We start from the raw sequence: 27,870 nt of genomic DNA, 5'->3' as shown, positions 1-27,870 counted from the left end.
AAAACTAAAATTTGGGTATTGAGTGCAAAATACTCAATGCCCAAATTGAGGTGACATTTTCTAGAAAGTAGATAAAGATAAAACAGCACAGATCTTAAATTATACAACAAAAAAAAGACACACAAGGAGGATAGTGTTCCAGTGTTTGGATTTAATCTGGACAGCAAACTAACAGTAGTAGTGCAATTTCCAGTAAGTGCTGTCATGTGAAAGAACAGGCCATGGGACCAAAAACTCAACTCAGCATGGTCATGTCACACATTAACACAATAAAACCTCAACTTTGTTGATTAAGCAGAGCTCCTTTGGGTTTTACTTTGAAAATGTATCCAGATTACGTTTTAAAAAATGTTTGACGAGGCTTGGCTAATCAGTAAAGATAAATACCAATTTCTAGCAGCAAGAGAAATGTAACAGCAGATTTCTGGGAGAGTTTTATATTCCTGATGGCAAATAATTAGGAAAGGTTCTGGGCTGGGGCTTTCTCAGAGATACAAAAGTTTCACTGCAGATGTTCAATAAACGCTTGCAAGAGCCCAAAACCTCTGGGAGGTACGACAGCACTGACATCTAAATATATCAGGACAATTAAAGACCAATAACTTACACAAACCTTGCACTCACTCACACACACACATTCATAAATCTTATAAATAAACTCGAAAGAGGATGAAACTTTTTTAAAAAGAAAAATGTGTACAGAAGGTGATATACATTACACAGGAATAATAATGGGAAGCTGCAACCTTGAGTATTGGAGTTTTAGAATTTTTTGACTTTATCAAGGGAAAAAATAATCAGTTCTTTCCAGTTAAGAAGTCAAGAGAGAGATCTGAAAATTATCTTCCTCCAGTCAAGAAAGCAGATCAGTCAACTGATTCATATAGAAACGATAATATCTTTGAACCAAGGCCGACAAGGAGCTGTATCCACCGAAACCAAGTCAGGATAAGTCTTCTGCCACCGAGTGGTGAAATGTGGGAGGTCATGTTCCTTAGCGGCTCACAGGAAGACAAACTCCTCACTGCTTCTTCTGTTGTTACTCCTGCTCAGTGTGTCTGGAGGCAAGATGTGGGCTGAGGGTCCACTGTGGTTGCTGCTGTCACCCTCAAGTCCATAGTCCTGCCCCGGCCCCTCGACGAAGGTGAAGATGGGGTATTTCTCCTTGGATGAGGACAGAGCCTGGACAGATGACAACAGTGAAAATAAACTCCAAAAAGTCTACAAAATGCAACGTTAGAAAAGGACGTGCTCTGGAGAGCAGTTTGTAACATACAAAAAATATGCAGTCAAATTAAACGTTTGTTTACATCTGTAATGAGTGTGAAATTAATGTTTAATTTAGTATATTTGGCACCGACATGTTCCTGTAAAATTTAAAATGTAAACAAAGTAGTGCATATGGGTGAAGTGGAAAGAAGTGCTAATTAAGTTTAAAATAATAAAAAAAATAACACTAAACCCTAATAGCCCAAAAATGTTTTGATATACCTGCACTAAAATACCAGACAAAACAAGCATAAATTAAAATGGTGTTTTGTTTTGTTTTTTTATAAAAAAACGGGGATAAGTGGTAGGATTAAGTAAGGGCTTTACTTCTTCCTACTCGTTTTCAAACAGAAAAGTCGTTGCAAGCTTTTTCCTGTTCTAGTGATTACTTGTTTTGTTAAAAAAAAAAAAAACAACCAGTGTGAAATAAATAAATAAAAAAACAAAAAGATTTTTCATGTGCATTATAAGACAAAAGTCAGAGGTTTTTACATTCTCCTTGCTGCAACTCGTCAATTCAAACCATTTGTTAATGAAGTATTTCATGGTACTTTATGCATCTGAATTTAAAAAGGGTTTTCTTTTTAAAAAGAGTGTATGCATCTGGTTTTTGGTGCTAGTAAAAACTGAGTCCCTTAAATAGGCAGGCGTTTTAAAGTCTCACCATGCCAACAGCAGCACATAGAGACTCAAAGTCCTTCTTGTTCTTGGCATAGAAGCCGATGGTGCAGCTGGGATCCATGCGGCTGAAGGGCATCTTTTTAGGGGAGCTGCAGTGGAACGACTGCAGAGTGATAGACGGAGACGCGTCACACAAGAAAAAGTCAACATGATTCTTGAATTCCACTATGATAGATACATCTTGTGATATTGAGAGCGAGGTGCACTGACACGTGCAGACATGATAACAGACCTCCAGTGAGAAGTCTGCTTGAGTGACATCGACAACCGGCTGGCAGAAGTGTGGGTCCAGATAGAGAAGCTGCTCATCTGCATGACACAAAAGGAAAAAAATAATCTGTCTTAAATTCTTAAGGTGAAGTTTATTTAGAGAAAAAACAACAACATTCGCTACATTTCAGCTTTGTAGGGTTTATTCTCTTTACTCTGATTATTCTAAACCAAACAAGATGAAGCAGATGGTTTTCACCTTGGAAGCCAATGAAGTAGAGTGAGTGCTTTGGTTTCCCTCCAATTATTCCAATACAACAATCCAGCTTCAGGATATTCTGAAATTTAACAAAAGTGTTTTCAGTACTTTTGTACTGCTTTTTATTTTAGTAAGACATGATTAAACAAGGAGCTGGCTAATCAGAATATGCAGACCTTGACACACTCAATGTAAGACGGGTTAAGGGCCTCTCCTCCGAGCCGGACAGGGACCAGTATGATGACAGACTTCCAGGCTTGGTCGGAAGGATCAGCAGGGCTCTGACTTGGTGACAGATCACAGAGATGCACCACATCCTCTTTGTATACTAGGAAACAAAATCACATCATGGGATTAAAATAAGAGGAGAAATACGTCACTGTGAGTAGAAAAAGAAAAATCGCTAACACTTAGTTCTAATTCTTACTTGTGCAATCCTGAGCAACATATACAGCTAGGCTTTGTGCCACAGGGGTTTTGGCTACTGCTTTCCTGCAAACAGAGGAAAAAGACTTAATCACTCAGCATCTCAAACCATCTAAACGACTTCAGAACAATTTGAAATAGCATTTATCCAAACGTAGAGCACTTACCGAAGAATATGCGCAACTATCGATGGGCCGTACCAGTCGCCAGCCTTCTTCCCTGAACTTTTGCCTATTTCCACCAGCTGGTGAACACCAAAAGGTGCTGGAGGCTGGTCTCCAAACCAGGTGATTAGCTTGGAGTGGATGGGCTCCGCCTGCCGGTCCTTGGCAGATTCAGGTCTCTTTCTCTGGCAGCATCTGGGCGCCTGACTGCCAGCTGGAATTTTCTCTGGGCTGCTGGATCCTCGCAAAGAACCAAAGGAAGGGATAGGAACCCCTCCAGCCCGAACTGGGGAACGAGGTCGGAATACCTCGAAGTCCACATCAGTTAGCTGCAGAGCATCTGGCCAAATCCAATCTACAGATTACAAAAAAAGCTTAAGAATAGTAATGTAGCAAAGTCTGGTTGATCAATAGAATATTGTTTTTTAATTCTAAAAGGTACAGAAGTATTGCTTAGAATAAATCGGTTGAAAATTTGTTGTTATAAATATGCTTTCTCAGGGCAGTAATGATATTAGAAAGATATGAGCTTAACATGCAATCAACCCAAGAACTGAGCAGTTATGTTGTAAATACAAAGTTTAACTAGGGGTGATCATTCAAAAGAAGATCCTGCATGATTGAAGCAGTGCCAGGCTAAAAATTTTTCAAAAATAGTTTCTTCTCTATCAACCTCACATTTGAAGCTTAATATAAAGAAACTCAGAAGACTAAGACAGATCTGGTAAAACTCCCAATGAAACTACTGTAATGTTGTAGTTTCTACCACTTAAAGGAATACTGGAGATACATGTTCCTTTTTTAAATTTTTGCTGGTTGTGATTGGTTGTTTTTCAACCAAACAAGGACTTGCAAGGAATACTGGATGAAAACAATATCTGTCTGTGACTGACTGGTGGGGTAGTTCATTTACATACACTTTGGTAAGCTGTAAATGCAGACGCGGGGCTGAGTGCAAGTGCAGAGTAGATGAAGCAAGTTTGTCAATAGATTGTCAAAAGTCAAGAGATAAACACGTCACAAATGATTACTAAAGGTTAAGTGCACAAACCTCTGGGCATCAGGTGGACCACAAACCCCTGTGCCAGCAGCATCTGTCCGCTGCGCAGCATGCAGCCCCAGCCACAGTCTGTTGTCCAGGTAGAGCCTTCCAGCAGGGGAAACTCCCTCCGGTAGGTCAGCCATATTCTGGACACAAAATCCCGACGGAACCGCTCCACCTCATCTGACAACGTAAGAGAAAAGTGAAAAAAAGGTGTAAAAATATCTAATAAATGTAGATTTTACAACCTTCGTGAAGGAACGGCATTTTCATTAGCTTTGTTAACACATTCCCACATCACAGAGGACCTGTTCTTAAAGTTTCATTTTCCAGCGTTACACAGTCTATTGAGCAAAGCTGACATTTTTCAAAAAAAATAGCACATCTGAGTCAGAGGATATAGTTATCACAGAGGAAAGAAGGAACAAATACCTTCATTGTTGAGTAGATAAGAGTGCCCCAGGATTGTGACAGGAGATATTTTGTTGAAAGAGGTTTTAGTTTTAATAGTCCAACCTGAAAATAGCAGAGAAAACAGGTGAAGGGTGTTGGCTCAGAAAACTCATTCTCATGATTTCAACTTTGAAGCCTCTGCAAAGATGTAATTACACACCATATTTGACATTGTTCCATGCTGACATCAGTTTGGCCTTGACTTTGTCCATCTCATCAGGCTCTCTGGCTGTATCTCTGCTTGCATCTGAAGCTTGAGGCCCTCTGAATCCAAAGCTGCCCTGCCGCTCCAGGGACGGCTGCCTCCGGCTCTCCACCTGCTCATCCTGCATCACTACCCCCATGTACTGCGCTGCGCTGGGGGAAACCGAGTTCATGCCTCCGAGCCCTCAAAGACGGATGCTGATGGTCCTCATTGCAACATTGAACTAAAGTGAAAGAAATAAGGGACACTAAATTAATATACTGTCCTCTCTTGTTATGGCTCTTTAATAATAAGTCTGTTGTTTTTTTAGAAGTTTAAAACTATTTCACTTCTTAAGCTGAATCGTTCCATGATTTTAAGCCTACTTTATAATCATTATCTCTAGGTAAAATGTTCAATTATTTCTAGTCTCAAATGTTTTTTTGCAACACATTTTATATTTGATCCCTTTTTTTAGTGTTTGATATAAATATGGTAATAACTCAATATGAACTTGTGTGGTTTACCAGTATTAAGCCAGATCATGACAAAAACTATATAACTATTTTGAAAACAGCAACATCTTTTTAATGTAATTCTTACAAATTAAATTGCTTTAATTGAGATTGCAGAGAGCATAAGGTATCAGAGCGTTGCCCCTTTTTAAACCACTTACAGAAACACTGCCAATGTTAAATAGGGATGTTGACGATAACCATGACATACTGTTGACATTTTGGTCACACACATCTTCTGAAAGTCTCAATAACACACTTATAATTTGCCATTGGAAACTGTGATCTGGCAAAATATTTTTGACTCTTTCCTTGGGAAATTTATACAAGTAGTTAAATAACTTCTATAACTGAAATTGTACTTCATTTAATAACACTATTCTAAAACAGCAAAAAAAAAAAAAAGCCAAATAGTGACCGTAAACTTGATCAAATTCAACTAACAATCATCCTAAAGCCTTAAACACTGAAGGATTTTCTCACCCCGCCCTGAAACTGATGAATAGTAGTTTCAATAAGGAACACACTGCTGTGCAATTTTACAATGCTGGAAAATAAAAAGGAAGCACAGACGTCATGTGATTCCCATTTGACAACCGGTATGTCAGGCTTTTTTTCAGTGCCACAGAAAGTCATCTGATCACAGTCAGATGGATGTCATCCATCCGGTTAAGTTTTTTTTTTTTTGTTTTTTGTTTTTTACAGTCTACACCAAAAATTATGAGTGCCATTGCAGCAAGAACATGCTATTGTGAATATGTCCAACAGCGTTAGAGTAATTACACTGTAGTAACGTCTTACGACATTGGGTCCAGCAATACGGACCAAACACCAAGCTTTATGCAGAGTTAAAGTTCCCTCAGGTGAGGGCCTACTTACCTGTCTCAGCTCTTGGTTAAGCATGCCGATGTCTGGTCGCACATTCACTCATTTCGTTGCCTTCTTCGCTCCCGTCACTAAAACTAGATGCCTTAATAAGCTAACTTTAGCGCTAGACCCGGCGTTAGCTCGGTAAAAATTATGAGCACACAACAACGAACGCCATTATATCCCAACACTCTACATCAAATCTCAGTGCAGAAGATGTTTCTCCTTAAGACACCCAGGTGAATTAGTTTAGTTTAAACCAGAGTAATACCGTCCGCCCCACTGTACAGCTCCGGCTTTAGGGTCTCCCTTTAGCTATCGCTGTACTTACTTTCTGTTCCCCGTTCCTGCTGCCACGCGATTGGTTGAAATAACCGTTGCGAGAACGCTGATTCGCCGTTCAGCTCGTATTTGTAATCGGCAAACCTTCATTGGGTGATATTAACTACGTTTTACTTTGTGACCGGAACTAAAAATAAAAATATCTAACGAATACATTCCCTGCTTCAGTATATGCAATACAAAATATGTTCCATAAAAATGTAATTTCAATAAGTACTTAGTATATATATTTAAGATCAGGATATTACGACACAACTTTTAACGGTAATCTCAGAAGTAACCCTTAATACAGTGCCTTTAGAAATTATTCACACCCTCTTGGATTTATCCGCATTTGTCTGAGCCACACATTTGAATCTATTTTAGTGGTATTTTATGCAATATAAAAAAACAGATAATTATATTATCTAAAAACATAAAAATGTAATTATAATTGTACTTATATGTATAATTATATGTAATTTAAATTATACCAGATGCTAACATTTTAATTATATGTAATAATCCATATAATTTTAATTATATGCAACATAATTAACATTATATATGTACATATAATTATTATATATGTAAATTATATGTTATATATATTAATTATTAAATTATATATGTACATATAATTTTAATGATATGTAATTTATTTATTATATGTAATTACTGTATATGTAATTATAATTATATTATGTATAAACAGTAGTACAGAATTGTGAATTGAACTGAAAATGACATATATATATATACAAACGTAGAAGGGCCATACTCTGTTTTAAATGATTGATTAAACAGCAACCCTTAAGATGTTTAAAGCCTCTCCTTGTAGGTCAGGCCAGTTGGCTGATCAATTAAGCACTGTGATGCTAGACTAGGCCATTTTGGCTTGATTAGACTTTGACTCAATCCAATCTACCAAACTTTTTTCAACCACTTAGCTCTCCATTCATATGTTTTGATGAAGCATGCTGCACAAAGCAGCCTTTTTTTTTTTTTTTTATTCTTTTATTGTTTTTTTACAACAATCAGTTGTTTCTTACTCTTCCTGTGGAATGTGTTACTAATTTGTATTCTCAACCACTATCAAGTAAGAAGTTTTCCCCACCATGTAGAACCCAGCATGACACATAACATAATATAAAAAGTCATTTAAAATTTTTTGTCTTATTTATATAGTATTCTGGGCAATTTAATTTTATTATCTGTAAGCCACAGCTAAATGAACAGAAATACCAACTTTAAAAAATCTCAATGTGTGGGAAAAAAAATCTAAATAATTTATGATTTATCCTTTTACAAATCAATTGAAATGATACTATTTAACTGACTGAGATGTACCTGTAAATACAAGTCTTAGAAGTCCTGATTGGCAGCTGATGCTATAAACAGAAGTTAGCTAATCAGAAGATTGATAAAGTATTGTCAATCTAAAACATAAATGAGAAAAGAGCAATTGACAAGAGAAGTTAGAGAACAAATTTCTTCACTTTATTCCACATACTGCACTTCAGGTGTCTGCATCTATTACAAACAAAAATACCCCAGTGGAACAACTAAATACACAGAGTGAACAGAGAGGAGTGGAATGTTTATAGTTGGATTACTGTGATCATTTTTACCATCTATCTTTGTTAGCATCTGGTAACTTTGAAGCAACGCCGAAAACAAAGATATTCTTCTCTCAAATAAAGTGCTTGGATGATGTTCTCTCAGTCAATCCAAAATACTAAAAAAAGGGTATTTTTTTGACTCAACTGCTTGGGCTAAGGCCTAAATATGAAAAAAAAAAAAGATTATTTCTTTATCACATTAATTATTTATTACATTTTCATTGTTACATTAATATATAAGAAGTAGTCTTTCCTGTCAGAATTATGCATACATTATATTCAAAAATGGAATCCAGATATAAAATTAACAGTCACAAGTAGAACACCAGAGAAAATAATTTTTGTTCCAAGTGTTCAGGTAATAGTTCAGAAACATGAATGCATATTTATAACACTATGGTTTGTAACATCCCGCAATAAATCACCAATCTCAGGTTTGTTAGAATATTAAACACATTAAATAGTCGTCACTAGGAACCAGTTGAGGGCAGTAGAGAACTACATGAATGTAAAAAATCCTTTAGACTCCATAGCATCTACTAGATAGGGTATATGCTTTCATGTGAACAATAGAGGTGATACCACTGCATGTAAGAGGAATCAGGTTTTCACTTTGCTGTAACTTTATGTAGACTTAATGTCAAATTGGACAGTACGATAGTCTAATGTGGTAAAAACAGTTTCCAACCAAGTCCTAAAAAATTATAGTTCAAGTACAAATTCAAACATATATTTCAGCTTTTAAACACTATCTTACTGACAAATTGATATGCTGCACTTGGATAATTTTATGTTGCATTTTTGCATAAGTTAATCAAAAGAAATCAAAGACAAATTGCATACATTTACATACAATGTATATGTATGTGCTTAAAATAGGTTAAGATGCTTACATTTAAGGAAAAACAATGTGTTGCAATAGTAGTTATATCCTTTGAAGTTATGACATTTTGCAATGTTAGATTTATAAACTACATAATATTGGGATTTGACCATTGGGACAGACCAACACAAACTCATAAAGAATTGTGAGTTGGAAGGAAAATGATACATTCACACTTTTACCAGTAACAATCTAAAAAGTGTGCTGTGCATTCCTATTCTGGTGCAACAAACTGAATTGAAGAGTCAAAGAGAGCATTCGAGAACAAACAGCTGTGTTGACGGGTTTGGTTTCCTACATCTCTAGCTGTGCCTCTTTGGCCTGGGGGTTGTTGCAGGTTTGCCATGCACCACTGTCAGGTGGTACCTTGTCTGGTGTGTCTTCCAGCCCTTCTCTGCTCTTGGATGCTGAGTGTTGCAAGTATATTAATTTATTAGGATGGTCTAGCCAAAGTCCAGACATAAAACCCAACTGAAGTATGTTGCTGCACTGAAAAATGTAGTTTCAAATTATCTCCACCCAGTTTGTGCTATTATGAAAGTAAAAAGAAGCTAAAATACACAGTGTAGATGTGCAAAGCTAGGTGAGACATATCCCCAAAAGATATGCAGCTGTAACTGCAGCAACAAGCAGCTCTGCAAATTATTGTCTCATTGGAGATGGATATAAATAACATGCTTTACTGCTTTAAGTTAAAAACCATGTAATTTCTTCTAATGTCTAAATATTTGTTAGTTTGTGTTGGTCTATCACATTCCATCCATTCAAAGAAAAAAATACAGTAAGGTTCTTATAACACAACAAAATGTGTTCAATGGATATGAATACGGTTGCCGTCACTGTGAGATAAATTTTGTGTCCTGTGAAATATTATCTGAGCTTTGACGTGGGTAACAGTCTTTATCAACATGTTACATTAAATATTCCCTTTGATTTTAACACAGGACCATTTTTAAATTGATTCATGATATTTTTAGGTCTATACGAGCTACCTCTATTTTAGCCACAGAGCTCTTCAGCAAATTATTTTAAGCTACATCAGTAACTGTCTGGCTGAAAACTCTTGATTTTAGTATATACATTATGTTCTTATGACATATATGTATTCTACTCTGTTTTATGCTTCTACGGTAAAATCAGCATGCACAGTGTGAGTGCGATAAGTCAATTAAAGCCTTATAATCCCACTAGTACCCCTGGATCCAAACTACAAATTTCCAGGCTGTTTTCTGTCATGTTACTTTAATGAACATAACACACATGTTATGTACACATGTTTGAACCTTTCCAAATCACTCTCCCAAGCACACTTATGTCCTGCTTCACAGACCACAAAAGGAGTATGGATTAAAAAGTATTGAAATCAGCTGCTGACAGAGCCGTCTCCTGTGGCAATGCAAATGTTTTGGGGTGTTTGTGCTCCTGCCCATTGCAGCACTGGGAGGCGGAGGGAGAAGAAAGGCCGGTGTGGCCTTCCTGCAAGGACGAGATAAGCACTGAGCCCAAGTTCAGTCGTTTCTTTTCTCCTCTGCAGCCTTCAAGAGTGATAGGAACCATAGGAGGAGGATAAACACACTCACAGACAATCCTCTGTGACAGACTGGGAGTTAGACAGGTCCTAATGTAACATCCACTGACAGAGAGGGTTGTTGTGGATTCGTCTAACCGCTAAGAGAAAGTAAACTGCTGCATGATGAATAAACATGCCTAATCATGTTGCTGCTTTTATAGAGAAGCCAAACCGATGCTGTGCTGCTTAATGCAAATATTACAACTTGACTTATTCACTCTTCTATTTTGAACAGCAGTAAAAAATTCTGAATGGTCTAGTTGAAAAAGAGTTACAGAATTTGGTATTCACAGTATTCAGCATGTTTTGATCAGTAAAGCACTTTTTGACCCTCTTGTACCTGTTATGCACATACAGTACATATATAGAATATAACATGCATTCACATTGACTCACACATATATATCTGATAAAGTGTTTCACTTTACATGACTATGTGTCTTAATAAATTATGCATCATAGAAAACCAACAGTTAATGCACCTTTACAGCTATTTTCTTACTGCTTTTACATTAGATTTATTCAAGGATTTAATCAATAAATAAGACTTTGTATACTATGAAACTGGAATGTACATCTTTAAGTGCCTCTCTTCTGTTTTTTGTCCCTCCAAACAACATTTTTTTACTATTTTCTACTAAAGTTTGATGTAATGATCCAGGGAGTCACTTTTTTGGCAGGTTCCCAGGTGGTGCTGACTTTTCAAGCAAAGAACTGCCAGGACTTTGAGTCACCACTGCAGCGCCCAGAACCGTTCGCGCTCCTGCAGGAGTATCGGACCTCCCGGTGGCAGGTCCCAGCTTCTCCTCTGATGCCTTGCTCTGCTGCTCTTTATTCCTAGTCCCCTCCGTAGAGCCTAGTTTGATTGGTCCGAGGACGTTTTTGGCCACGGTGGTGAGCTGGCTGACGAAGCTAGTCTTATCTCCAGGGGAGACAGGCCGTGACTTACACAGCGAAGGTCCACAGAGGGAGGGGGTGACAGCTGTTGGAGAGGGGGAGGGAGAAGGGGAGTGCTCCTCCACCACTTCCAGGCGACATTTGTCCTCCCAGTCAAGAGTTCCCCTGTAACAATTAACAGGGCCCAAACCCTGTCGCACTTTGCCTAGCGAGAGCGGCTGCCCATGCGAGGGAACTACGGGAGCCAGGACCCGAGCTGCCAGTTTGGGGCTTTTGGAGCCGAGCTCAGCAGTTCTTGAATCATTGCCGTCAGACTTCCGTTGACCGTTCCCCATTCCTGATGATTTAAAAGTCTTATTTATGCTTGAAGAGGCTCCTGTCGCGACTGTATTGATTCCACTGGATTTATCCGGAGTAGATGAGCTCTTGTTGAAGGCAGCAGTTGGCAGACAGGACCGATTTTTGTTCTCCCCTTCTTGCTTTGGCTCGGGTTTTCCTCCTTGTTGCTTGAGCTGGAGATCTTTGCTGTTTCTAATTTCTACCTGCGTTGGGGGTGTGCTTGCAGTTTTAATAGGAGAGGCAGGGGTTATGAGTCTACTAGTTTCTTCACTTTGTTTGGAGTTCATGTTAAAATCGCTTGCATGAGATTTCCTTGCCAAAGATGACTGTGACGCTGGTAGACCTGCTTGGTTTACGTCTCTGTCTTTCTCCCTGTCCCTTCCTCTTTCTCGCTCTCTCTCTTCCCTCTCCCTTCCGGCCAGCAGAGTCTCCCTGCTGAGCGGCGACTCCTGTCTCCCGAGTCTCCTCACAGGCTTCAGCACACCAGTCTCTGGAGTGGTGGAGGACACGGGCAGTGGAGGAGCATTAGGAGGCAGATTTTCTCCTTCCGTCTCCAGCAGGCTCTGGAGCCCCAGCTCACAGAGGAAGGCATCTTTGCGGTACTCAGAGTGCTGCACCTCCAGGCTGTGCTTCCTCAACGGACCTCCAAGCCCTCCGGTAGAACTGGACTGGGTCAGAGGTGAGCCGAGCTTCTCTGCTGATTGCACCCGCTTGAGAAGAGGTGACCGCGGGGGCTCTGCGCTCTTTGGCCTGGGCCGGACCACCGGTGGCGAGGAGTGGAGCTTTGCAGGAAAGGACTGTGTTGTGTTGGAACTCCCTATTGTGTGGCCTGGCATCGCAGGAGGGGAAGACTGAGTCGGGGAGGGTGTGTGTGCCAGAGGGGACAGCGGGATGTTTCCAGCAGACTTGCAACGGGCAGAGCGATACTGGCGGTGAAGTTTTGGGGACAGGCCATGCAAGGAGCTGGGCCGCATGTGCTGAGAGGGAGAGGGTGAGTTTGGAGTGCTGGAGGCAGGAGAGCTGCTCTGGGAGGAAGCACCTAAAGAGTTCAGCGGACACATGGGGAGATGTAAGAAATCACCAGAGGAAGAGGTTCACAGTTACACAAAGAAAGGTGATCTCAAGGATAATTGCTGGATAACTATCTAAACATGGCAACATACCGAGGTAGGAGGGCTCCGGGGTTGAGCGGTGGACCTGAGTTGGGGACCGGGCAGAGAGGCTGTGAGTTGGGGAGCCAGGAAGACTTTCACTGGAGGATAATGAGCGATTCAGAGAGGACAGACTGCGGCTGGTGTGGAGGAGATTGGACTGCTTTGTGATCTTACGGAACAAGGAATTGCGCTTCTTACTGAAGGATTGACAGAGAATTGAAGTGTACAAAATGAACGTGTTGATCTTAAATTAACACATACTCATACTAACTGGCACAGAAATGACTCTTGATGTTTCAAACCAGATCGTTAGAGATTCTATAAAAGACCATTTCCTTACACAGTTAATATGAAGAGGAAAACTCAAACAAGATAAACCCTGGCTAACTAAATAAAGGAAGTAGGTAATCAACACCCATACCCTAAAAATGCAGAAAAACTGAATTTGATCTACTTTTAACTCATGTGGCCAAGAGACAGTATTTAAAGAAGCAGGACTGTATATTACAAATGTTGTTAAGCATCTGGCAAGTTTTAGTTAAGGGAATTTAATGGTAAAACTGTCTAGCAAACTGCTGAAAATGTTGACTGTAAAGCTACCCAAAATTTTGAAGAAAGGCATGTATTGACAAAATACTCTATCAAAATATAACTGGAATATGACACCAAAACCTTCATGATGAAGCAGCTCACCATTCCTTCATTGGAATTCCTTTACTCTGTCCAGCAGTAAAGGAATTAGTAGCTTATTTAAAGTAATGAGTTTTAAATGTTAGCTTCATGACACCTGTAGATCCTACCTGTCCTGGCTTTCCTTCCCAGCTGTCCTCTTGTTTCGTCGAGCCATCTTACACTTGTAGCTGGCTTTGCGGGCAGGGCCCACTTTAATGGAGGTGTTCTCAAAAGGTGTGGTTGTCACCGTCACCTTATTCCCACTCTGCACAGAGCAATTAAATGAGTTCTGCCGTGAAAGCTTACAATGATTCAATGTTGACATGTTTGAAACTAGTCATGCTTTGTCATTTAAAAGTTGCTGGCACAGCCTATAAATAAGATGAAATGTCACTGATGCCAACCTTGAGGATGAGCTCTACCACTTCAGTGTGGACCAAACCGTGGACCGGCTCCCCGTTAACATGAGTTATTAGGTCACCTGCACAAAGACCGGCTTCCTGAGCGGGGCCTCCATCTTCAACATGCTGCCGAGGCACAAAAAATATATAAGATTGCATTCAGAAAAACAAAATACCTCTAGTCATGATTCAAATATATATATATAAAAAAATTGGAGCACCATTACATTTTTGGAACATTTAAAAATGATCCAGATGGTTTCTGTTGAGGTGATTTATATCCATGTCATTGTGGGAACACACTAATTGAAACCCCGGGGTACACAATTTTAACAAGGGTGCCAACAAATCTGCCTGATATATAAAGATGCAGGTCAAAAGATAGACTAGTTTTCCTCTGTGTTCAACTTTTATTTTATTTTTTCAGCTATTAATCTGCTATATCAGACCATTCATTTCCATTTGCACATTCAACAGTCAAAGTAATAAAGTAGTTTAAGCTAGTAAATGTTCAACTCCAGTAGAGTAAATGCCACAAAACTATGACTCATGTCATTTCCACATTTTTCTTACCCAAACCATGTGATGGACACTGTAGATGTCACTGTCTCCAATGTAGACCCTGATAGCCCTTAGGGTAAAGCCGTATTTCTTTCCAGAGCGATGGATTGTGATCGGGGAGCGCAGAACACTGACTGCAGGAAAGAAGTCTCTGCTGGGTGAGGAGTCACGTGACGAGGGATTGGAGGAGAAAGAGTGAGGCGACATGGGGCTGGCCAATGGAGAGAAGCCACCGTGTTGCTCCACTGCAGGCAAGGAGGAGGCAAGATCAGAGAAAATAGACTTCAGGCGTTTCAGAGAGTAGCAGTGCTTTAGGACCTTCAGTCTCTCACCTGATGGGATGATAACAGACAGAGCTGTGGCAGACGCTGACTTGATAACTTTGTTTCCTTGTCTGGAGTTCCGTTTTTCTCCATCGCCAGATAAATGGTGGTGGCGTGCCCGGCGGAGGACCAGGTCATTTGTGGCTCTGGGCCCCAGAGGGTCATACAGAGGAGTGATCACATCCCGACTGGGTGCTGCAAGACCGGGGGATAATGCCATGATGGCTGAACTTACACTGGCACTCTCTCCAAGTCTACTTGATTTGTCTGCAAGAAATCCAAATGGTTTGAACATTACAGGATAATTTCAGCTGAAATTAGAAATAGTCCCACTGGTTCGATTCTCTGCATCAAATCAGGCATTACAGACTTTGTGCTTTCTAAGTTTTGCCAACAAACCTGCTCCATTTATCTCCCTCCCAATGGGCCTGTGTTCCAGGAGGCTTGGTGAAGGGACAGTGGTACCATCAAGCGACGTTCCTCGGAACTTCATGAGGTTCTGACGGGTCAGGGAGTCGGACTCTCCTTCGAAGGGTGACGCAAAGCGATGGGTGTCCATCAAAGCTGAGAAGCGTCGCCTGGCACCAAGAGGAGGGCTAGCGTCTCCTTCCATGTACAGAGACTCAGAACAAGACAGCCGCTTCCTGAACAACCATAAGGGTGGTGAGGTAAAACAATAACTATAGTTTTAGCATAAAAACATTTGCTCATGTGCATTAAAGGAATTTTTAACGGTTTTTGTGGCACTACAGGTCTTTGTTCAACAGCAGGTGGACAGGAGGAAGGGTAGAAAGAAAAGAGAAGTGAGGACAGTGAAGCCCTGTTTAATTGTAGATCTGCGTAACACCAACTTCTCTTTCACACGGGGATTGACCTTGCTTCTTCTTTTACTGTATTTATAGATTCCCAGTGATGCAGAAACAGATAGCAAGGTAATCTGTGGTGGTATCTGACAAAAATCTTTTCTTTTTTTTTTTACTTTGAAATGAACATTTTAATGTTAAAACAATTACATTTTGCGTTTGTGAAGCAAGCAGAAAGTCTGCTCAAGCTATTAATGATTCTTAAAGGTAAATGGGAATTGGCTAAAATGGATATCTCCAGATAAAGCTTTTCAGAAGTGAAAATCAGCAACAAAATCTTTGATGTATTAAGAGTAAATAGCAATGTGTTTTCTTGGAAGAATTAAGATATATTTACAATAAAAAAACCTCACAGAAAGCTGACAGCAACTCACATCTCAGGAGATCCAGTCCTCCAGCTTTTCTCCCTCATGCCGAAGCTTCCCAGGCTCTCTCTTTTTGCCACCTTGTCCTCTCGTGGGCTCCTGTGTTCTCGACGGGACACAGAGGTTGTGGCTTTCTGCTCCAGCTGGGAAAGGTGCTCCATGCTGCTGTACACCTGCGGAAAGACAAACAACTCGTAAATCCTTAAGTTGGATGTCTTAAACTAATAATGTAACTGCTGAGTCGTAACAAAGATCCATACAGTGTTTCTGTGTGGTGATTATGTTAACTGTCAGGCTACATAAATTTCGCAGAGAAATACGGCTGCATGTTAAACATAACTGTCAGCACTTGTGTTGCATTATGAGTAATGGTGGAAGGTTTTATTACAGAGGAAGAATATTCACTTTTCATTAGAAAAAGTTCTCAATATAGGAGGATTTTTATCACATTTGTGTTTGACAATTCAAGATTTCTAAGAGAACTATTTTCCATCTTCATGACCTTTAACCTTAAATAAAGCAATAACAGTGCCTTGCAAAAATTTTCAGATCCCATGAACCGTATTCTATTTTGTCATTTTACAGCCACAAATGGTGATTTGTGGTTGTAAACACTTTGTGTTTGCCTTTGTATATAAAAGGCAAACACAAAGTGATGCACAACTGAACAAATAAAAATGAATGTGTTCTGAGACTTTATTTAGAGACCAAGAAAGAAATCCAGACAATCCTGATATAAAACCCTAAATAATCCACTCTGTTATCCATGACAGCTATTGCTTAAAGAAAACTATAACAAGCATTGTTTGCAGTTTGTTACAAGCCATGCAGCAGACAGTAAATATGTGAAAGAAGATGAGCAAGTCAATTGTTTTGTTTTAACTTTTTGGGTCATGCAGGCAGCTTTGTGTGGCAGAAAACTAACATTTTACATAATTCTGAAAGCAGATATGATTCTGCCAACACCAAGGTGTATGGACTTGCTTAGCAGTTAATGGAAGGCAGATTTACCTCTAAAGGAGGTAAATCTGGAAAGACAGCTGTAAGACCAGAAGACTTACAGCTGTCATTGCAGAGAAATGTTTTGACTTTTCATTCCCATTTCATTTCCCCTCCACTCCAAAATTAGGCACTACTTTGTACTAGCCTATCAGTTATGGTCAATGAAAAAACATTGTAGTTTGTGGTTGCAATGTGACACAATCTATGTGGGAATAAATACTTTTGAGAGGCTGTAAACTGACAAGTCTTTTACAAGGACTTGTGTCTGTCTTCCTATTTGCTTTGCTTCCAATAGTTGTTCCCTGCTTCCCGGTTGATTAGCCCTTCCTTATTTATTAAAGTAAATAATACATAATCTGTATATTTTCATTCTCATCAGTTAGGTTAATGAAATCAGTTCTGCATTGTGTTTTTTTCTTATGATATGAATAACTGCTTGTTTCTACCAGCCAAACTGCATCTCGATCCTTTAATAAACACAGTGACAGCTTTGCCCAGACTTTTGAAGTTGTTTACAAAACTTCGGTAAAAGACAGAATGTGACTCAAATATTTTAACCAACTGATGAACAGACATACACTTTAGCTACAAGCAGCATAAAGCCAAATGCCTAAATTTCTGCCAAGAGTTTCACTGCCCCTGTCATCTGTTAGGCTAAGATTAGTAATTAGAGGTTTATGTGGAGTACATCAAGCAGTGATTTTGTTTTCTTTCACACCAGGTTGTAAAGCTGATTACACTATGTAATTGTGGCAAATAATTAGAGTACCAATTTTAACTTGAGGTTTAATGTTGGTCACATTTTTTATTTGTCATGGCTTGTAAGGCTCTCATTATGTGCAGAGTAACAGTTTGTGGGGGAGGACAATGAGACGAGCTGCAGGAGTGCACCATGGAAACAAGCAATGGCTGAAGACCCAGCTGTCTTCTCAGAAGGAAAACAGCAATGTTAACAGTCACATACAGTACTTTATAAATACATTTGTTCCAGTTTTGCTGTGTTTTAACCACAGACCTCAATGTATTTTCTCTGGGCTTTATGTGACAGACTACCACAAAGTAGTGTATAGCTGTAAAGAAAGCAAAAGTATTCATGGTTTCTAATATTTTCTAACATTTTTTGCAATAAAAAAAGGTGAGTATTTGTAAATAAAATCCAGTGTAGCCGACTTCCTTCACAAGATGCCAAATAAGTAAATAGAACCCATCTGTGTGGAACGAAGGCCTCAGAAGTTTGTTAGGAAACATTCAGCCCATTGTCTGTAAATGACTGCAAACCTACCAAGTTTAAGTAGTTGATGTTTTGGTTTGTTTACAGTTGTGTTGCATTTTTTCCTGTTTCAGAGAATAAATTGAAAAGTTCATGAGATATTGAATTCTTCTGATCTAACTTTGCTTTAAATTTCTTCACCACTGTATTTGTCTATCCTTGGTCTTGACATAATCAAGACCAAGGACTTTGTGTTATGATTTGCATTGGGTTGGTCACTTATGGTGAACCAGCACAAGATTTACGAGTTAGTTTTTTTTTTTATGTGGTTTTGGGAACTGACGGTCTGACGGGACGACCTCTCACAGTTCCCTGCAGTCTGATCGTGACATTTTCTGCACTCCTCCTTAGCATTGCACTAAAATTACATGAGGGTTTACATTTATATATTGCTTTTTATTAGTTTATTACGAAAAACCATCTAAAATACACTACAGTTTGTGGGGTGTAACATGACAAAATGCAAAAAGGAGAATGAATACCTTCTAAATATATTGAAAAGGTGCATAAACATTTTGAACCTTCAGTAGAAATTGGAGACCGGTGAAAGCAGCATACATAGTGTGGCTGTTAGAAAATCGACACAGACCTCATTAACAGCAGGTATGAAACCAGGCTCAGCCTTGTAGAGCCTCTTGGTGCAGTCTGACCCACATTTTTCCCCTTCCTCATCAACCCTTGTCATGTAATCTCAAGTGCAAAGAAAGTATGGTGTGTTGACACAAAGAGGGGAAGATAAAAGCGTAGATAGAAACACAACCAAGGGTAAGAAAAAGGAAGAGGTGTACCTTACTGAAGCGAGGAGAACAAGAGGAGAACTGTCTGATCTCCACAGGTTCATCATCATTGGTGTCATCCTCATCGTACGTGTTGATGTGGTGGTAACGATCTGAACGGGCTGGAAAACAGGAAAATGGGAGACAGGAGAGCTGTGACTGAGCTGTGTCAGATTATAACCTAAACTTGTCTTAAATGCATTTACTCTTATTTTTAGGCATATTAATCCAGAGACACAAAGTGCACATACTATCAAAGTAGCTAGTGTCTTCCTCTGACTCCAGGTGGGGGACAAACTCTGCTTTCTGTCTCAACAAACTGTTCCAGTCCAGCGCAGAAAAAAAAGCGTGCTGCTTAACCTCAAATGCTCCACCTGGTGAGAGAAACAGAGGCAACAAATGTCTGTCTTCCAGTGATTTAAAATAATGGACAAAAATGTGACAAAAATATTTAGATTTGTTCATTTTTATTTTTAGTGCATCCTATACTATCTGGTTTCCTGAGAATTTAAAAACATAATAACAGTTAAAGTTGTCAGGGATTCATTTAAAGTGATTGCCCTTTGGCAATTACAGGGTTCTCAGGCAGTAATCCCAATTAAAATCAGTCTTACTTTAATAGGAGTACTTGTTGCAACAACAGTGTTAAATTTATTAAAAAAAAATCTAAACTAAAAGAAAGTTTGATTTATTGAAATTATACATTTGTGCAATACTGAGAGCATCTCAAAAGCAGCTGAAAGCATTGCCGTCGGCAACCAAAAAATAAACCAATGAAGTCTAATATTCAATTTTTCAAAAATTCTGATTTGCTGTCAGTATACAGAATAAACTCTGTATATTTAAACATTTATTTATACAAAGTTTTTCTTTTAAACCTATCCAGGTTTTGAAAATGCTTAAATGAAATTAAACACTTTCCCATACTCTTTAAAAAGTAGTTTTTTTTCTTGAACAAGTGTACAACTATTGGCTGTGAATGGCATCTGCTTCACCTACAAACAGCTTTTCATTTGCTAAGTTTAAGTTACATTTGTCCAGACTAAGAGATTTAGGTTTTATGTGTTCTAAAAAAAAAATAAAGGATGCATAATGCTCATAATTGTTATTCAACACAAAATCAGAAATAATGCAATGTAGAAAACCCCCCTGAAAAAAACTTGCCAAAATATTGATACTGGATCAATAGTAATTCTATATAATTTGTAACTTGGTTCTAAATACAGACACAATGTTACAGTAAATGCATGAAACCGTACCTGTGCCCAGCCTTAAAAGAGGGCTAGTCTGTAACAGAGCAGAGATGAGGGCCTGAGCGTCTGCAGGCAAAGCATCATCACCATCTGGCCAAACTATGTCATCTACAACAGATGGCAAACACAGAGCAAAGGTTAAAAATGTTAGCCTGATAAATCACTTGAAGACCAAATTAATTTGGGTTTCTCACCAGTGATGACCTGTCCAAACAGCTCTTCAGGAGTGTCTCCAAAGAAAGGTACACATCCCACCAAGAACTCATAGAGGATGATGCCCATTGCCCACCAATCCACAGGTTTCCCATAACCTTGACGGAGAATCACCTCAGGAGCGATGTACTCAGGAGTCCCACAGACCTGGAAGTGATGGAGAGATGGTAAAGAGCAAGAATGTAATAGAAAAATGTTTAATAATGTAAGCTCTTATTGTGCATGTTATGAAATGCTCTAAAGCCCAGGCTAGATTATCTAAACTTCAAACAAGCTCAAGTGAAGCCTGTGTAGGTTTGCTGAAATCTCTGCCAGGGGGGAAACACTGAGCTTTGTTGTTAGAGAAGCTTTACAGACAACAGTGTGACATCAATTAACAGTTTCCAGGCTATAATATAGCACAATGACACAGATAAATACTGAGAACCTACTGAAAAGAGGAATTCCTACAGGAAGGCTTAATGACATGCTGGGATATAATGTATTCATTTATTTATAGAAAAAGTGCCTGAGAAGTTGACACATCAATCAATAAGCAAATGTTTAAACTGAATTAAACTCTGTCTAGCTCACTCTGTGAAAGTCATTTATACAATAAACAACATTTTTTTGTGCAAGAGGGTTTGCTGGATCCAGTGTTTGAAATTAGGCTCTATAGTGTGAGAAAGAAAAAAACTTAACACCTAATAGATTTCTTCCTTTGCTTATCGGTCACAATTAAATGTTTCAGATTATTAAACAAATATGAATATCAGATGAAGAGAACCTGAGTGAACACAAGAAAACGTTTCTAAGTAATGATTTCTTTTATTAAGAGACAAAAGTGGGCCCAGTGGGAAATCATAGGTTTAGTTTGTCAAGAGAAGTGGAGTTTTGATGACTACACTGAGCCCTCTGTGAAAACTGAGGATGAAGAATCTGCATCTTCACATCCCAGACGAACCTCTTCTCTTTCTAGTGGATGAGGACGGCGAACTGCAGGAGGGTGATGGACTCCCAGCATGTGAAAGGTCTGACCTCGTGGAGGGGGTGTCAAGAAAATCCGAGCTCATCCCACTTCCCCATGCTGGAGATTTTAGTTTAACAGTAATAATAAATAAAGTTATCTTTAAAATGAATCACTCAAGTGACATCAAGGCCCAGCAGTAGACTTAAGTGTCAATAAAGTTAGTTTAACAGTAATAATAAATAAAGTTATCTTTAAAATGAATCACTCAAGTGACATCAAGGCCCAACAGTAGACTTAAGTGTCAATAAAATAAATCTAGTTGTGTGTGTTGTTTTTGTCTCATGCAAACTTTGCTTTAATTCTACTTTTTTCTATCTAATCATAAGAAATCATAGTCAGTCAGAGAGAGTCATTAAACAGGAAAAGCAGGTTTCCTGGAAAAAGAGGAAGTTTCCAGCCTGCAGATTTATAAAAATAGCTGAGACTATTCCTTATTTTAAAGCATGAAAGTTTTAAAAAATTAAATCTAAACATTTTGAGTAATTTGATAAGATTCAAAGTAAAATACTTATATTAATATTGATTTACTTGTAATAATACTTACACTTATATTTGTGAGAACACTTATAAGAAAAACAAGCAAATGTAACTTTGGTATCAAATAATTAGAATAATAGATTATTCTTGGTTTCTTTTCAGAAAAACATCTGTAATAACTCACATTAAGATCATAATAAGAGTAACTAATAAGTTATGGTTATAAAATTATAAATGAATGCTAAATCAGAGAAGCTAAAGAAAATAAATGTGATATAAATGTGATTTTGACATTGAACTTGAAATGGTGTAAAAGGTTGTAAAACTGCAATTAAACATCACTGATATGTTGGAGGTAGATGGTAGGTGAAAGGTGACAGGAAGGGAAAAAGGGGAACTAACAGGAGAGCAGAGATGATCAGCACCTTATATGGAAACAGGAGGTTGAGCAGCCCCGAGACATTGGCACAGACATCATGACATGATGTCTCTTAAGACAGTGACGGATATGAGATCATCTGTCTAAGCAGACAGATAAACCCTATATAAGGTGGGTGCAAAAGAGGAACCGTTCGTTGGATCCTCCGGGCAGCTTCGAGCCAAGATCGAGATGGACAAAGAACTCTGCAGCTGAAGAAGAGCCGGGGCCACGGAGCCGGAGACTGTCCTGCACATGGAGACCAACCCGTCTGGCCCACAATCTGTGGCTTCGAATCACACTTCTCTCATCGGCTGGGTTCAGACCCCAAAGACAAAGATGAAGACAAAGACAAAGGCAAAGACAAAGAAGGAGAACTGGTGCCTTTTTTCCTGCCAGCACCAAGTCCTGTGTGACCTCAGCATCCATGCGGAGAGGAGGCTCATCAGACCTGCGGAGATCCTGGCCTTCATCGATCGGCGTCTTCCTCCTGTTGCAACACCTTCTTCATCATCGTGCCAGGTCTGGGGTTCGAAACACCAAACTCCGTCCGTCTCTCTCAAAGGTTTCCTTTTTTAGTTCTCAGTGTCAGCAGTAGGGAAAGATAGACTAGATGATTGATTTTACTTATTTGATTATTTCTGCTACTGAATTAAGCTGTACTGACCCTTGCAAAAATGCCTCACTAATAAAATATTTAGCATAAAGAAAATCTAAAGATGTTGTGGACATTCAGTTAATGAGTCACCTTAAAGTTCATTGATGGTTGTAAAATAGCTGTGATGTTTGATTCTGGAGAGGAAGAGGTGGAAAATGTTTTTAGGTTGCTGGTAGCCCATATTTAAAACCTCATCCTTGGGACTCGCCCGAGTCACTAAAACCTACCTGGTTCAATAACAAATGCAAGTTGCAAAATAGAGAACGAGCGACCGTTAACAGGTGTGCTCTGTGAAACTAGTTGGCTGTAGGCTACTCAGTCTGGCTAATTCACAGGGGGAAGAAGGGTGGGACACCTGGATGTAGGCCGTCAGATAACCAGGCGAATCGTTTCTCGAAACCAGCTTAAACAGAGTTTACTTCAGTTCTGGACAGGGTAAATCCCTGTCCAGAAGCTCGGATTTTCTTGACAAGTTGAATCACGATTTTCAGCTGTGACTCCTGTCCTAACAATATTTCCGGGTGTTATTTTGGCAAGACAAGAAATCCCTTAAAAAAAAATCTGAATATCAGCTAAATGATCTAAAAAAACAACACATCATATCCAAAGCCAAGGCAATAAAGCAAGAGACGAGACACATATTTTTTGACATTGATCGCTCTGGAAAGATTTACGTAGACATTTTTATGGTTTCTGGACCCAATGTAGCAGATTGAGTCATTATCCAAACTGGAAAAGTGTTCAACCTTCTAAAAAATGGCCGCCCTACAAAAATTAGTTCAAGAGTGCTTTGAGAACTCATCCAAAAGGTCATGAAAAGAACCCAGAACGTCTTAAACAATGCACATCAGTGTTTAACTATTACAAAGAGACTGGGAAAATTGGCTTTTCCCCCCCAGAGTCACAAGGACAAAACCCCTGCTTTGAAAAGAAACATATTGTGAAGACCCTTGACTGCTTCTGTTAGCTTGTGACCTTAACCACAAGTGCATTTGGGCAATGCAGAAAGGCAGTGATTGAAACCACACCAGCAATTAAAAAATAAACAAAGTAAACAAAATAAATGAAGGATTTGGAGTGAAAACTGATTGAGATACTGTGACATAAAATCAAGTAGGCTGATCATGGCTAAAAACTCTTCAGTCTGGCTGAATAAAGCAATTTTGGAAAGAAATGCGGGCCTAAATTCCTCCAAAGTGATATAAAAACTCTTTACCAATTATCACAATCTCGTAATGGCAGCTTTTAGGTGTAGAGGAGAATTACTATTTTGGTTTGACAGCTTTTTTTCTTTAATAAACAATATCATAATTTGAAAACAAACATAAAGCATAAAGAAAAAATATTTAAGGAGGCAAAAATTTTTATTTATAACACTGTATTTTGTTGAAATGAACATAAACCTTAATGTCAAAAGAACTCAGATGTTCCCTCTTGTTGGAACTGTTAAAATGCCTTTATTCCCATGTCATTAACATCAATTAAACCTTTGAAATGTTTTCTTCGTCAAACAGGGGAGTCAAACAGATAAAAATCAATCATTGTATTTCAAAAGAGATGTTCCACTCTCAGGAGTGCGAATTAACCCATGAACACCTTGTTCCACAAATGGCAGGAAAAACATCTCTTGTGGTCCACAATTTTAGCTGAAGCTGGAAAAATAATGCAACATTCAAATCAGACAATGGAGAGGAAAATGACAAAAAAAATCTTAATTAATAACTAGAAAGTTTGAAGCTTGTCATTTACAAATAAAAATGTGTTCCTATTGTTTTCCTTTTTCTTCCTTTTTATAGGGATTTAATCAATTCCAGCAGCTTTTAATAAAGATGCATCCTTGTTCTGCAAACAAAAGCAGAATCTGGTCATGGGAGAAAACTAATGTTACCTCTGGGAAAAGCAGTTTGTGCTCTTTCTTATTTTTCACTAAAAATACTTGTATTATCCATGTAAACTTAGCATAAAAACTAAGGAAATTTGTATTTAGTTGATTATTTCTTTTTTGTACCAATACTTCTGGGCAATAACATATCATTGGAAAGTCTGTTTATTTCCCTTTAAATGGTGCCACATTTGCAAGGAGAATGCATTGGTGCGTTTAGCAACTGAGTTGAGTGTGTGGGTTGTTCACAGGAAAAGCTTGGCAAAACCACTCTGCCAATGCCAAACAGCTCATTCTGCTATTGACTCTTGTGGGTTGTTGTTTATTGGATTTGATAATTGAAGTCTGAATAAACAAGACATACTAGCGATTTAACAATTTATTCATTTAGTAAACTCTGTGGAAAAACCATACATGACCACAACAGTGTCTGACTAGCCGAAAAAGGCTCGTCTACTGAAATATGTTGAGGATTTTTTCTTTGGACCTGATGACAATGTCATGAAAATAAGGAGATTTTATTGGATTAAAATGGTGCCATGGTGTCCTCTGATATTCAGTGAGTCCCTTGTGATGTGTTTAAATGTTCATGGTTACGCTCTGAAACCATACTTAGCATACGCTATTCATTAATGTGCAATTTTAGACTATCTGTTGCCGAGTAATAAATGCATGCTTTTGTGTGAGGGTGTAAGTGCTTCTACTTGTGCCCACCGTCTTATAAAGGCAGGCATTGCTGACGACTGAATGAGGCATTTCCCTTCAATAAGGGACTCCATTAAAAACTTAAAAAGCAAATTAGTGGTCTGTGCTAGCCACAAATATGAGATGATTACTGGCAGACTAACAGGCGCCTGTAGAATCCATGCAGCCTGAATGACTGATTACAGTTTAATTTACAGACTAAATAAATTTGATTGCAAAATTGATTTGTGATGAAGCTGGAGAGCATAAATGATTCAGTAACAGCAACTCTACAGGAGGAATTGTGTAGCAGGTTTTAAGAGCTTATAGGTTTTAGGAGGATGATTTGGCAAGTTTGCATAAATGACTGGAAGGGATAAAATATGTTTTAAATTGCTAAGCAACATCTGGATGTCTCATCTTTTGCACAATCTAAATGATGCAGGCAAAAAACACTGTAAACTGAACAGACAGACAACATACCGAGCTTCACATAATCTGAAGGCTACCAAGTTAAATGTTGTCTGGATAACTTTATACAGCTTTTTTAAAGGTACAAACACAAAAGCGCACAAAATAGCAGAAATAATTTGAAGGTGCAGTGCATTAATGGTATTTAGTATAGCAGAAGCAACAAAACACTTTAAAAAATGTATTTCAGTTCCAATGACATAAAGATTATATTACATACAAAGTTTGGACTCCTTTAAACTGGGTTTCTCCTGCAAAACCTTTCCAAAGTAGAGAGAGTGACTGTTTGCACGTGTAATTTCAGATACTGCTTATAAAAACCACTGAAGTATTGTAATACTAAATTGTGACAATGACCCATTAACTGCGGTCAGTTTAATTCAACACAGTTTCTAGTATGGCTTGGATGTGGTGTTTGTTTTACATCAACATGCTGAGTATTTCAAGAAATTACAACATAATATTTCAAGATGTCACTTTTTGGGAATAATGTGCTTGTGGCACCAGATGTTCTCATTATTTTCCACCACATTCATCCACATTCAGCTCTTGCTGGGAGCTTATTTTTTGTCTTTACTGTTGGCAAAAATGTTGCAATTGTATTGTACATTGTAATTAATCATACTTTGTTGTCATCTACAAAGAACCCTTTGTTTTGTAAAAAACACTCACATGGTTTTAAAAATGGTGTTCAGTATGAAGGATTTTTCTACGGATTGGTATCAAGTTTGAAATTTTGACAACCTTATAAGGAACACACATTAACTTCACAGATAAAGCAGGGCTTGATGTTTCTCAAAATGCCCATAATTTCTTCATATTTAGACTCATGTGAAACGCATGTAGAAAATATATGTTGAAAGATAGGAAACAGTGTGAGAGAAGCTTTTAAATAAATGTTCAAATAAAGGCTTTTTCTGACTGCACCTGTTTGTCGAGGAATTCCCGAGCGTCTTTCTCAATGTGTCCTTCATACAGGTTGGTGGTGAGACTCATTAGACCCATCTTTGACAAACCAAAGTCTGTCAGCTTTATGTGCCCCATGGAAGTGATCAATAGACTGCAAGGAAACAAGAAAAAGGCATTAACGCTGTTGAAAAATGGAAAATACACGTTCTTGCTGTTGTGCCATTAATGTTTTATTTTTAAATAAATTTTACATATTAAAATGTTTGGGTATTGCCCTGTTCACTCCTTCAACTTTTCTTTTGGGTTTTAACTACTGCTCTTCCATAAGTAACAAAAAAATAAAGGGTTGTCTTTAAAATTCTCAAACTGAGTTAAAAGAATACTGGATAATTTTTATCAGTCACCATGGTTACTTACAGTATATGTAAACATCAACATTGAACTTTAATTTATTTCTCAGCCGGTTATTAAAAGCCAGTGGGTAACTTTTAAAACATGAAGGGCATGAAAACACAAATCTAAAGAAAGTCATTACTGCAGCACAAAGAACTCACTTGTCAGGTTTCAGGTCTCTGTGAACAATACCATAATTATGCAGATACTCCAAGGCCAAAACGGTTTCAGCAAAGTACATCCTCGCTAGCTCTACAGGCAGAGCTCCGATGTTCTTCAGCAAAGTGGCACAGTCACCTCCTGAGAAAAAACAAGCAGCTTTTTTAAACAAGAGTAACTTTTATCATTTTGTTACAGAAAACAGTTTAGGCTCAATCCACAAATCCAATGGACTGAATCTATGACCTGCTGTCT

General features: G+C 38.5%; 2 protein-coding genes across 6 annotated transcripts in view; both read right to left on the bottom strand.

Moving 5' to 3' along the window:
- Positions 1 to 131: 131 nt before the first annotated feature.
- Positions 132 to 6,421, bottom strand: atg4da (autophagy related 4D, cysteine peptidase a). 2 transcript variants are annotated; one of them, XM_028016410.1, is made up of 11 exons: positions 6,083 to 6,421; positions 4,665 to 4,932; positions 4,484 to 4,567; positions 4,061 to 4,234; positions 3,013 to 3,364; positions 2,847 to 2,911; positions 2,596 to 2,747; positions 2,420 to 2,498; positions 2,183 to 2,259; positions 1,934 to 2,053; positions 132 to 1,182 (listed from the first exon to the last, which is right to left on the bottom strand). In XM_028016410.1, exons 2-11 carry the CDS (start codon positions 4,879 to 4,881, stop codon positions 1,003 to 1,005), a joined length of 1,500 nt encoding a protein of 499 aa, XP_027872211.1. In that variant the 5' UTR covers positions 4,882 to 4,932; positions 6,083 to 6,421; the 3' UTR covers positions 132 to 1,002. The 2 variants fall into 2 exon arrangements, with proteins under 2 accessions (XP_027872211.1, XP_027872212.1); XM_028016411.1 differs by lacking the exon at positions 2,420 to 2,498.
- A 1,445-nt stretch (positions 6,422 to 7,866) lies between these two features.
- mast1a (microtubule associated serine/threonine kinase 1a) overlaps positions 7,867 to 27,870 on the bottom strand; it is a 73,846-nt gene continuing 53,842 nt past the window's right edge. For all 4 annotated transcript variants that reach the window (XM_028016682.1, XM_028016683.1, XM_028016684.1 and 1 more), the window contains 14 exons: positions 27,618 to 27,756; positions 27,082 to 27,214; positions 20,537 to 20,702; positions 20,349 to 20,450; positions 19,341 to 19,463; positions 19,102 to 19,211; positions 16,051 to 16,214; positions 15,213 to 15,457; positions 14,823 to 15,080; positions 14,503 to 14,735; positions 13,933 to 14,055; positions 13,657 to 13,793; positions 12,866 to 13,053; positions 7,867 to 12,741 (listed from right to left, as the gene is read on the bottom strand). In XM_028016682.1, the coding sequence (XP_027872483.1) occupies positions 11,132 to 12,741; positions 12,866 to 13,053; positions 13,657 to 13,793; positions 13,933 to 14,055; positions 14,503 to 14,735; positions 14,823 to 15,080; positions 15,213 to 15,457; positions 16,051 to 16,214; positions 19,102 to 19,211; positions 19,341 to 19,463; positions 20,349 to 20,450; positions 20,537 to 20,702; positions 27,082 to 27,214; positions 27,618 to 27,756 (3,731 nt within the window). In that variant the 3' untranslated portion in view covers positions 7,867 to 11,131. The remainder of the gene's footprint in view (positions 12,742 to 12,865; positions 13,054 to 13,656; positions 13,794 to 13,932; positions 14,056 to 14,502; positions 14,736 to 14,822; positions 15,081 to 15,212; positions 15,458 to 16,050; positions 16,215 to 19,101; positions 19,212 to 19,340; positions 19,464 to 20,348; positions 20,451 to 20,536; positions 20,703 to 27,081; positions 27,215 to 27,617; positions 27,757 to 27,870) is intronic.

The sequence above is a fragment of the Xiphophorus couchianus genome, chromosome 5 (genome assembly GCF_001444195.1).
Source record: "Xiphophorus couchianus chromosome 5, X_couchianus-1.0, whole genome shotgun sequence".
Taxonomy (NCBI): domain Eukaryota; kingdom Metazoa; phylum Chordata; class Actinopteri; order Cyprinodontiformes; family Poeciliidae; genus Xiphophorus; species Xiphophorus couchianus.
This window is presented reverse-complemented; position numbering and strand designations above follow the sequence as displayed.